The sequence below is a fragment of the Lissotriton helveticus genome, chromosome 6, assembly GCF_964261635.1.
Source record: "Lissotriton helveticus chromosome 6, aLisHel1.1, whole genome shotgun sequence".
Classification (NCBI taxonomy): domain Eukaryota; kingdom Metazoa; phylum Chordata; class Amphibia; order Caudata; family Salamandridae; genus Lissotriton; species Lissotriton helveticus.
In genome coordinates this window covers 1,389,401,489-1,389,413,817 of record NC_136067.1, presented here as the reverse complement: position 1 = coordinate 1,389,413,817, position 12,329 = coordinate 1,389,401,489, and the positions used below count along the sequence as shown (strand labels likewise).

General features: G+C 48.0%; 1 protein-coding gene across 2 annotated transcripts in view; it reads left to right on the top strand.

Annotated features, from left to right (window-relative positions):
- LOC144761752 (uncharacterized) overlaps positions 1–12,329 on the top strand; it is a 136,321-nt gene that overhangs the window by 55,881 nt on the left and 68,111 nt on the right. For both annotated transcript variants that reach the window (XM_078647004.1, XM_078647005.1), the window contains 2 exons: positions 3,961–4,036; positions 9,873–9,925. In XM_078647004.1, coding sequence (XP_078503130.1) covers positions 3,961–4,036; positions 9,873–9,925 — 129 coding nt within the window. The remainder of the gene's footprint in view (positions 1–3,960; positions 4,037–9,872; positions 9,926–12,329) is intronic.

Here is a 12,329-nt window from a genome sequence, read left to right as displayed (position 1 = left end):
ATGTTCCCCTAGGACTCACCTCCAGAGTAATTTTAAATAATGCAAGTTTTTTGTCAACAAAATCCCTTGTAGGCACCCATTGTCTTTAAAGCACAACACTTTAAAGGTAATCCGCTGTTTCCAAAGGTGGTGATTTCCCTAGCTCGTGAGTGATATCATTACGCACTTTTTTCATAGCAAGGATCACAGAATTCCAGTCACTGGGTCTATAGCAGGAGATTCACTTGTCTACAGCCAAGGAATGACAAAGATATTCTGTCTCTCAATTCACTTGGTAAAAAAGGTCAACACCTAGCTTCTCTGCTGAAGAGTCGAAATTAACACCCACTAGATCTATAATAGTAATGCTTAAGTGAGTAAAACAGGGTGTGAACTAAGGCAAATGTAGTAATGGATAAAAGTCTTAAATTACTCAAGATTTTGAAAAGAGCTCATCTGTTGTGGTCAAATTGTAAATGCTCTACAAATTAGCAGCACTGAGTACCCAATTTATAATCATAATATCCTGTTCAGTCTTTGTAATGATTGCTGTCACTGTGATGTTAGTAATGAAATGTTGACTTTCAATAAGGATCTATTCCTTTCTAACTGGAAAGAGGCCATTGTTATCATAAAGAAGGGGATGTGAGTACTGTTACTTCTGGAAAAATTGTTCACAATTTGCGGTCTGCGATTCACTCTCATAAGAAGCGATGGGTTAAGGTTGTGCTAGTGGCCAGAATCTGAATACTCATCCACTTACTAGATTTGTATGGCCATTACCATACCGTTCACATTCAATATCTGATCCCAATCACAATAAGATGATGACCAGAGGGGAACTTAAAAAAGGCATTAACACATGAATATTAAAATTCTCAGTGTTCATATTGAGAGCTTTTGCCTAAAACCGGTTTGCCTACAAGTTTAAGGTTAGGCTTTTGATAGAAGTTGCAAACCCAAATGTGCAAATGAGACTGGGTCAACAGCTTGGTGTGTGGGAAGGAAAGATCTTGATAATGATGTCATATAGTCTGCCTAGATGCATTACTTGCTTAGGAAGTTGACATGAGGTCCAACAAGCGGTACAAAAGGGGGTGGTGATGGACGGAGCATCTGAATCAATCAAACACTCACACCCAGTCAAAAGATCTGGGTTTAATCCATCACCGTTCTTTAGCCCACTCCGCCACCCCAGTTCAGACATGGCTATATGCAAATCAGTCTGACCCTGTGCCTCATGGGAACAGTCCAGCCCGAACTGCCAAGCCATGTCTTCCCTGGACCGGAAACAAGCTTCCGAGGACCGGTTTCTGGCATTCCAGCCGTCTTCAGCCCGGCTTGCTTGAATCCAGTGTCAAAGTGAGCAAGGGACTCACGTCTGAGCATACCCTGCCACACTTATGGCGGCCAAAGCGGTACAAAAGGGGGTGGTGATGGACGGAGCATCTGAACCAATCAAACACTCACACCCAGTCAAAAGATCTGGGTTTAATCCATCACCGTTCTTTAGCCCACTCTGCCACCACAGTTCAGACATGGCTATATGCAAATCAGTCTGACCCTGTGCCTCATGGGAACAGTCCAGTCCGAACTGCCAAGCCATGCCTTCCCTGGACTGGAAACAAGCTTCCGAGGACCGGTTTCTGGCATTACAGCCGTCTTCAGCCCGGCTTGCTTGAATCCAGTGGCAAAGTGAGCAAGGGACTCACGTCTGAGCATACCCTGCCACACTTATGGCAGACAAAGCGGTACAAAAGGGGGTGGTGATGGATGGAGCATCTGAGCCAATCAAACACTCACACCCAGTCAAAAGATCTGGGTTTAATCCATCACCGTTCTTTAGCCCACTCTGCTACCACAGTTCAGACATGGCTATATGCAAATCAGTCCGACCCTGTGCCTCATGGGAACAGTACAGCCCGAACTGCCAAGCCATGCCTTCCCTGGACCGGAAACAAGCTTCCGAGGACTGGTTTCTGGCATTACAGCCGTCTTCAGCCCGGCTTGCTTGAATCCAGTGGCAAAGTGAGCAAGGAACTCACGTCTGAGCATACCCTGCCACACTTACGGCGGTCAAAGCGGTACAAAAGGGGGTGGTGATGGAAGGAGCATCTAAACCAATCAAACACTCACACCCAGTCAAAAGATCTAGGTTTAATCCATCACCGCTCTTTAGCCCACTCTGTCACCACAGTTCAGACATGGCCATATGCAAATCAGTCTGACCCTGTGCCTCATGGGAACAGTCCAGCCCGAACTGCCAAGCCATGCCTTCCCTGGACCGGAAACAAGCTTCTGAGGACCGGTTTCTGGCATTACAGCCGTCTTCAGCCTGGCTTGCTTGAATCCAGTGGCAAAGTGAGCAAGGGACTCACGTCTGAGCATACCCTGCCACACTTATGGCGGCCAAAGCGGTACAAAAGGGGGTGGTGATGGACGGAGCATCTGAACCAATCAAACACTCACACCCAGTCAAAAGATCTGGGTTTAATCCATCACCGTTCTTTAGCCCACTCTGCCACCACAGTTCAGACATGGCTATATGCAAATCAGTCTGACCCTGTGCATCATGGGAGCAGTCCAGCCCGAACTGCCAAGCCATGCCTTCACTGGACCGGAAACAAGCTTCCGAGGACCGGTTTCTGGCATTACAGCCGTCTTCAGCCCGGCTTGCTTGAATCCAGTGGCAAAGTGAGCAAGGGACTCACGTCTGAGCATACCCTGCCTCACTTATGGCGGCCAAAGCGGTACAAAAGGGGGTGGTGATGGACGGAGCATCTGAACCAATCAAACACTCACACCCAGTCAAAAGATCTGGGTTTAATCCATCACCGTTCTTTAGCCCACTCTGCCACCACAGTTCAGATATGGCTATATGCAAATCAGTCTGACCCTGTGCCTCATGGGAACAGTCCAGCCCGAACTGCCAAGCTATGCCTTTCCTGGACCGGAAACAAGCTTCCGAGGACCGGTTTCTGGCATTACAGCCGTCTTCAGCCCGGCTTGCTTGAATCCAGTGGCAAAGTGAGCAAGGGACTCACGTCTGAGCATACCCTGCCTCACTTATGGCGGCCAAAGCGGTACAAAAGGGGGTGGTGATGGACGGAGCATCTGAACCAATCAAACACTCACACCCAGTCAAAAGATCTGGGTTTAATCCATCACCGTTCTTTAGCCCACTCTGCCACCACAGTTCAGACATGGCTATATGCAAATCAGTCTGACCCTGTGCCTCATGGGAACAGTCCAGCCCGAACTGCCAAGCCATGCCTTCCCTGGACCGGAAACAAGTTTCCGAGGACCGGTTTCTGGCATTACAGCCGTCTTCAGCCCGGCTTGCTTGAATCCAGTGGCAAAGTGAGCAAGGGACTCACGTCTGAGCATACCCTGCCTCACTTATGGCGGCCAAAGCGGTACAAAAGGGGGTGGTGATGGACGGAGCATCTGAACCAATCAAACACTCACACCCAGTCAAAAGATCTGGGTTTAATCCATCACCGTTCTTTAGCCCACTCTGCCACCACAGTTCCGACATGGCTATATGCAAATCAGTCTGACCCTGTGCCTCATGGGAACAGTCCAGCCCGAACTGCCAAGCCATGCCTTCCCTGGACCGGAAACAAGCTTCCGAGGACCGGTTTCCACGGTGGCCTCATTATGAGCTGGCTGCAAATTGGTTTGAGGATACCGGGCCCCAGAATCTATAATTCTTGACTGTTATCCCGCTTCAAATTCTGGCTATCCTGAGTTTTCCCTAGAATGAGAATAAGAACTTGGACCCAGAGTTACCAAAATATTTGGGGTAATAAATACGCATTTCGGCTCCTGAAAGAGAGCTGGGATTGTGAGGAAGGTCTTAACTACACACAGCTCTGTTATCCACAGTATCAGAGATCCTCTTGTTCTGCACATTACAGTATGTGGGACCATAAATGATAATCGCCCCCTCACTAAATATTGTCTTCTTTTCTTTGGCAGATCTCTGTCCAGGAACCTCTGTCTCACAAAGGGCAAGCAGCTAAACAGACAGCAAATGAGCTACTTCTCCTGCTTGGTGAGTACTAGATTGGTAAATACTCAAACCCCATTTATTTTTTAGTCTAAAGATGTAACTGTAATTGAAAGAGTGAAGTTGTTCATTGGTTATTGTCTTGTACTATTCACTTTTGCTTACAACTGTGCCCTCCTCACATATCTCTATATTGCCTCCTTTGCCAATGCTGCTTCTGCTTGTGCATTGCTAGTTCAACCTATGCCCGTACCACTGCTATTGCCAGTTTCTATCCATGCCTTGCTGATAAATCACATGAATGCATATCCACTGTCCATGGATCCTCTGAACATAACCTTTGCTCTTGTCTCCAAGCTCATTCTGTTACTCATAACTTTCCTCAGAACCTTGTAAATGCTTTCTCTGTCGATGCATCTTCTATTCACACTGCTGTAGTTCGTTTCTGTTTCTGCTTCCTCTGCCATGCCTCATCAGTAAACACTAATCACCTCCTCACACCCTGTGGCCATACATCTTCCTTTTTTTCTCATCCCTTCTTTCCTCTTGCCTGCAAACTGCCCATGTTCCCACACAATCCCTCCAACAATGACTGTTTATGGACACCTCCTTTGTTAATGTCTCCTCTGCTCATGCATGTGCCCATACATTCTCTGTTGTTGCCTTCACTGCCTTACTCTTTATTCATATAACAAGTATGATTTCCATCAAAACTAGTTTTGAGGTTTGGGCATCCCTGACCTTTTTCGACACTTCCACGCGACACAATTTCGTTGCCTCTTGGAATGGAATTGTCCAAACTCGGAAAAGAGGTGGGTTTTCCAGGACAGAGCAATGGCTCGAATTTCGCTCTGGAAGGTCCCCTTCCTGAACCGTTCAGAACTTCAGACAGACTGTCTTATCTCAAAAAGTCGCCAATCACTTGTTCGCTCCTTAAGGTGTGGGACGCGGTAGCGTCCGTAGAGGCCTCACTACTTTCCCCTCACCTGTTACGCCTCTGTTGGACAACCCGGCGTTTACCCCCGGGATGGAGCCTCATGCGTTTGGCCCATGGCAAGCCTCGGAATGCAGGTCTGCGGGTCACGTTTTTGATCTGGACGGCTTTATGCAGTTCAATACCCTGAAGGAGATGTACACTCTGGTAACGCCGCATCGGTTTCAATACTTCCAGATCCGTCATTGGCTAACGCAATGAGACATGTTGCCCCATGTGAGCCGTTGTCTCACAACATATGAGAAATGGCTCATCACGAAAAAGTCTGACAGACAGGCGATCTCAGATTTATATAAAATGTTAAGCCCACCCCTTTCTATCCCACGCTCTGCTGGCCAGAAGTGTTGGGAATCAGAGCTAGGAAGGACCCTCACAGACAAAGAGTGGCGCGATATTTATCATAGAGCCCACCACACCGCCAGGAATGTGGCAAGTAGGGAGTCTGCCGTTAAGATTGCATACTACTGGTACTTGACGCTGGATAGGCTATATCGAGGCTGGCTTCACAGGCTCTGGTTTATACTGGGTATGGAGCAGATCCAAGCGACCCTAACTCAAACCTCAGACTCTTTTACCACTATATGGCAACCCTTCCTTGCATTGCTAGCTGGGGAATTCAAAGAACTCACGTGCCCGAAATACCTCAGGTTATCACGACTCACAGATGAACCTGCCAGGAGAGACGACACCACAAGTTAGAACCCACAAAAGCAAAGTACCAGATCACCATCAAGAAGACAGAAGCGACACACCGGAGAGGTGGGGGTGGGTGGGAGTTGGGGGGTTGGAATTGGGGGGAAGGTTGTTTATTTATGGGGCATCTGGACACACTACTGACTGAGGGCTTTCCGCTACTTGCTTGCATGGACACACAGTATCACCCGGTAGCTCACGTAGCTTCCTCAGCGATGCAGGAGAGTGGTACAGCACTGGCTCGCAGGGTTGCCCTCAGGGACAATGTTTGTCAGATTGTACTATGTTTGATGCACTGGAATTCAATAAAGCAAATTTAAACAAAAAAAACTAGTTTTGATGCTAAACAGGAAAGTGATTTCCAAAATGCAGTGCAATACAAACAAGTAAATCTTTATTTGTAGTACTTTGTCAAATGTTATGATGGAGAATATATTCTCAAACACTTATGACAAGGGAAGGCTTTGGACTGCTTTGGTTTATCAGCCTGGATTTAGAGACCAAAATCTGATCTATGTTGGCAGTCTGGTATATATCTGGGTAGCCTAAATTTACAATCTTTATTCTCTACTTCCTGCCTCGTCGATCCAGTATTTGGATTCCTATTTACATACACCTCAGTTTAAACCTAGATTTTACCCTGCAAACGAGCATCTTGGTTACAGGCCTCAATATTCATGGTTTGCATCTTGGCAAAATATTTGTAAACATAAAGCAATAGGCTTAGGTTATGTTATGTTAATATGATTTAATACCCCAGGGCTTCATCATCATTGAACTATTTTTTCCCGATTGAGCGTCCAAAGTTTTTGAAACTTTTGGAACCATAGAATAGGCATAGACTACCAGGCAGGAAATTATCTAGATTTGAATACCAGAAAACTGACTAACAGGATGTTTTTCAGTTCCAACAGTTGCTAAAACATTTCTGTAGGTCTAGGTCCAATTGTCCTAGTGAGAGGTTGTCTCTAGAATGTACCTTAGGTTCTCGACTTTGAGAACTAAAAGATATCTTGCTATGTATGGATATGCCCTCGCTGGTATGATGTTCCTGAAAGGATGGCTTCTGGTTTACAAACTGAGTACCGATGCAGCCTCTTGGCATGAACAGCACTAGGTGCCCTTGTGTTTCCAACCCCTGTTGGTGAGCATTCTGGCCCTTCTCTTTTCTGTTTGAGTGTTTCTTATCATGCTACTGATCTCTACCTCTAGGTTTATTTGGCCAGCAAGTATGCTCTTTATAATATTCTGACTGTGAATTCCACTGTGATCTCTTTAAGTGGACTAGGGTGCAATAGGGAGAAGACACTTCTCTGGATGCATGCCGCATCTTTATGACACTCATCTTGTTGCACTGCTATTCCAGGTCCCACGAGTCATTGTGTCTTATAGTAAACACAGAAGAAATTTATATAGTACTAGCCGCCCGTCCCGACGTTGTCCGGGTATGAAATAGAATGTGTGTATTTAGCGAGGGCAATTTATTTTAAAATCTCGCGGTAGACAAAATTTTTTGTTTCATTAGAATAGGGACGGAGAAGGCCCAGCAGCAGCCCTGGTTGATGTTACCAGGTGCGTGTAATTGGTGTAGTGATCCGCCGCCTGAGCCTGGCTACAGCCCTGGTTGATGTTAGTAGGCGCGTGTAATGTCGTTGAATGAGAGAGTTATCAGCCGCGGGTAAATCCGTTTAATGAGAGAGTTGAGTGACAGCGAGTAGGAGAGGCTGCAGTAATTGTCCCCGCAGACATGCTCATTCGCGTGTTCCCCCACTTGAGGCCCAGATGCAGGCCTGTTTGATGTTAGCAGGTGCGTGTTCCCCCGCTTAAGGCCCAGCTGCAGCCCTGGTTGAAGTTATCAGGCGCGTGTAATTAGTGTACTGATCCGCCGCCTGAGCCCAGCTAGAGCCCTGGTTGATGGTAGCAGGCGCGTGTAATTTCGTTGAATGAGAGAGTTCAGTAACAGCGCGCAGGAGAGGCTGCAGTAACGTTACTTACCAGGCCTCCAGGTGAGCACGTTTGTCACGCCCCCAGCACACGGCAACACCAGACGATCTTCTGATTAATATACGACCCACATGGCATGAAGGGCGGAATGTAGCACAAGCCCCCAGCGTTTCTCATGCCCCCAGCGTGCCACTTGATGCGGCGCAATTGCGTTCACATGGCATGAAGGCCGGACAAATGCCCCCAGCGTTTCTCACGCCCCCACCGTGCCCCTTGATGCTGTGCAGCAACGTAATTGGTGCTTGTATGTACGATTCACATGGCATGAAGGGCGGACACACGCCCCCAGCGTTTGTCACGCCCCAGCATTTGTCATGCCCCCAGCACACGCCCACAGCCCACGATGTGATGGCCGTAACACAAGCCCCCAGCGTTAGTCGCGCCCACGCCCACAGCACAACGCAGACACGCCCACAAGGCACTACTTTGCTAGCACGGTTCTTTTACCTTTTAAATGTATAGAGGAGTTGGCCTAACGGCTAAGGCGCTCGACCTCGGACCTGGGGATCTGGGTTTGAGTCTTGGTAACGACACCAAACATCCTGTGATTCTGGGCAAATCACTTAATCTCCCCGTGCCTAACAAAAATGAATGTGTGTCCTCATGTAACGTAACTGGTGCTATGTAAAGCGCTCTGATACCTGATTCAGTTCGGGTCAAGTTCGCGCTATATAAAACTCTGGAAAAAAAATATATATATATGGTGGCCGTCTGCATAGTCTATGTCCTTCTGCTGCAACTGCCCTTTCCAACGCTGTATTGGGTGTTGTGATTGGTGCTGTGGTTACTGAGATTACCCGCCTCAAAGGTTTGGGCTCTCTCTTAATAATATTACTAGCAGCCCATCCAGACGTTGTACGGGTATGAAATAGAATGTGTGTAATAGGCAAGGGAAATTTATTTTAAAATCTCGCGGTAGAGAACATTTTAAGCATAAAGTGTCACAATAGTTAGGCATGTGTGTGCAGATACTGAGTGTACCTCGCAGTAAGAAGTATTAGCAGATGTCTCTAGTGTGTATGTACTACACTTCCGTAGGTAAGCGTGTGTGAAAGTGTATTCAGTTGTAAATTTTGTGTCCCTGCAGGCACGCTGAATCGCGTCATCCCCCGCTTGAGGACCGACTCCAGTTTTGTTTGATGTTGTGCTTGTGGTGTAAAGTCGTTGATGCAGAGAGTTGAGTGGGCGACAGCGCGCGCTGGAGACGCTGCGCGTGTGGGAAAGTGCAGTCAGTTAAAAGCTTAGTGTCCCAGCAGGCGCGCTTAGTCGCGTCATCCGCCGCCTGAGCCCGGCTCCAGCCCTGGTTGATGTTGTGCGCCTGATGTCAAGTCGTTTATGAGTGTGTGACAGCGCGCAGGAGACGCTGCAGTTAGTGTCCCCGCAGGCACGGTCCTTTATGCAGAGAGTTGACTGGATGACAGCACGCAGGATACTGTGCAGTTATTGTCCCCGCAGGCACGATCAGTCGCGTCTGCCCCCGCCTAAGCCCCAGCAATTGCTGCGCCCATTGGCCACGCCCCTTGCTCCAGCGCGTTTGCCACACCCATTGGCCTTGGCCACGCCCCCGGCCCAACGCACACGTTTGTTTTCCACACGCCGTCAAGGCACGCCTTTTTTTTGGGGATGTGCCGCGCGATTGTTGGCGGTTGTCGTGCCCATTGGCCACACCCCTTCCTGCTCGCAATTGCTGCGCCCATTGGCCTTGTTCACGCCCCCAGCACACGCCCCCAGCACAACGCACACGTTTAAGGAACGTTTTTTTTTTCTCGTCATGCCGCACCCCGCCCACGCCCACGCCCACAAGGTACTACTTTGCTGGTAAGGTTCTTTTAACTTTCAAATGTATATGGTGGGCATCTGTAAAGCCTATGTCCTTCTGCTGCAACTGCCCTTTTCAATGCTGTATTGAGTGTTGTGATTGGTGCTGTGGTTCCTGAGATTACCCGCCTTAAAGGTTTGGGCACTCTCTTTATAAAATTTGTATAGACTATGGATGAATATTAGAGTTATTGTGAACAGGTGAGAATCATTTCCATTTGTTGTTCGTTGATTGTTTTACATTAAACCCTATAATTGGCAATGATCTGAAACCAAAGTCAATAATTCAATAAAACAGTCTGATAGATCAAGAGACTACCACCTGGTAATTAAAGTAATTGCTCATTTTAAATATTTTTTGCCTATCTCTAGAGACAACTCAAAGTAAACTATTGGATGCAGGAGCTCAAGCGTCTGGTATTGAGGTAAGTAGTATAAGGCTGTGTCTCACCAGGGAGCCTGGGCCACGGGTTAACATTTAGAGGAAGGGGCAACAGTTTACAACATGCTTAGCAGGATCTAAAATGCCTAATTTGTTTTATTTAGAGTGCTAATTTCCCAGGATATATGTTCATACAACGCAAACCAAAACAACACATGCTATTACATCGCATTTTTTACATCGCATGCACCATTACATCACATGCATTCACCACGCAAACCATTACACCACATTTTCCCTTCACATGCATGCAAAATACCTTCCCAACGCACACAAATACCACACATTCAATCACATCGCAAAATTCGCCCAAACGGCCCCCGAGACACTAATATAGCAACCTACCAAGAACACTACGACCCCTGACACTACCCTCAACCCTTAGCCCTAAACACTAAAGCCTATAAAACGACCCTACACTACGACCTCAGCCCTAAGCCCTAACCCCGAAAGCCAAAAACAGTACCCTACACTACTATTAACCCTAAGCCCTAACCCCGAAAGCCCAAAACAGTACCCTACACTATTAACCCTAAGCCCTAACCCCAAAATCCAAAAACAGTACCCTATACTACTATTAACCCTAAGCGCTAACGCCTAAAGCCAAAAACTGACCCCTGCACTACCATTAACTCTAAGTCCTAATCCCTAAACCCTAAAGTCTGAAACACTACCATATACTACTTCCTCAACCCTAAGTTCTAAAGCCTAAAGCCTAAAACACGACCATATACTACGTCCTCAACCCTAAGCCCTAAACCCTAATCCCTAAAGCCTAAAACACTACCCCCACTACACTCCCCCTCAACTACCCTAAACCCTAAAACACTAGGAGTCCAGCATCGTCCTCCTTACCTGTCTCTCGTTGTGGTTCCAGCATTGTCTCCCCGTTGTCTGTGTCCCGGCGCACGACCTGTCCATTACATCCCTTGCGCTCTAAAAGCATTCGATGTCAAAGCGCATGCGATGTAATGACGTGCATAGTGAACAGACGCGTCGAAACGTCACGTGCATTGTGAGGGCAAGCGATTTGTGTATAACGTGATTTTAAACTTTGCTAGTTAAAACTCCTCTCGAGCGCGCAGACTGCCGCCCAGCCGATTGGAGGCTGACGCGGTCGACTGTTGCCAGGGCAACGCCGCCTTTCCTCTGCCGAGGGCTCGCCCAGCTACGCTGACCACGCCCCCTTACCGCACTACTTGAACGCTCGCTGACAGCAAGCGAGGCGTTCACAGAACTCACTCCTGAGGCGGAAAGCCGGGAGATAGCACCCTTTTTATTGTGTATAACGTGATTTTAAACTTTGCTAGTTAAAACTCCTCTCGAGCGCGCAGACTGCCGCCCAGCCGATTGGAGGCTGACGCGGTCGACTGTTGCCAGGGCAACGCCGCCTTTCCTCTGCCGAGGGCTCGCCCAGCTACGCTGACCACGCCCCCTTACCACGTCACTTGAACTGATGATAAAGTATGTACGGCAACAGGAAGCGCAGCGGACGAGCGCAGCGGGCGCGTCGAATGCGCGCCGAAGGCGCGCATAAGGCAAGCTCGTCTGCGCTCGTCCGCGCCGAGGACGGGCTAAGGGCCACCCCCCCTGCCGCTTTAACTCCACCACGGGCGGCAAACCCGGTAAGTTACATCTATACCGCTGCCGAACTTCATAACCTCAGACACGTAGCGGAATGGCCCCATGTACCTCCTAGTTTCAGGCATACCAACCCTCACATGGGCCCTCACCACTGCCCTACGTGCATTCTGGACACTCCCAAACTGACCAATACTGCCTCACGCCCAATATTAGCAGCGCTTATAAATGCAAGATCGCTTCCTAAATACAAGCTCGAAATTGCTGAATTAATAGACACTTACAAATTGGATCTTCTGTTTATCACTGAAACCTGGGGGGATGAAGCCTCCGGTCCAGACTTCAAAGCTGCTACCCCTATCAACTTCAACGTGTGCAGATTAGATAGACCCAAAAAAAAAGGTGGAGGTATAGCCATAATGTACAGAGACCACTTTAAACTCTCCACGGTACAAACCACATGTCCCGAATATGAGGCCCTCCTTTTTACTTTAGGCCTCTCTGCTAAAACATCATTTAAGGGCATGCTAATTTATCGACCTCCGGGATCGAGATCTAAGTTCTTAGCCAACATAGGAAACATAATCGAAGGGACTGCAGGCTCCCCTTATTTTACCATACTAGGCGATCTCAATTTTCATTTAGAAAACTCTAACGACCCGGATACTACACAGCTAATCACGGATCTAGCTGCCGCCGGCCTGATGCAAATAGTAGAATCCCCCACTCATCAAGCAGGCCACACCCTGGACGGTCTATTCACCAACAACCCCCAAATAGCCGTCACCCATGTAATCCCTCTGATA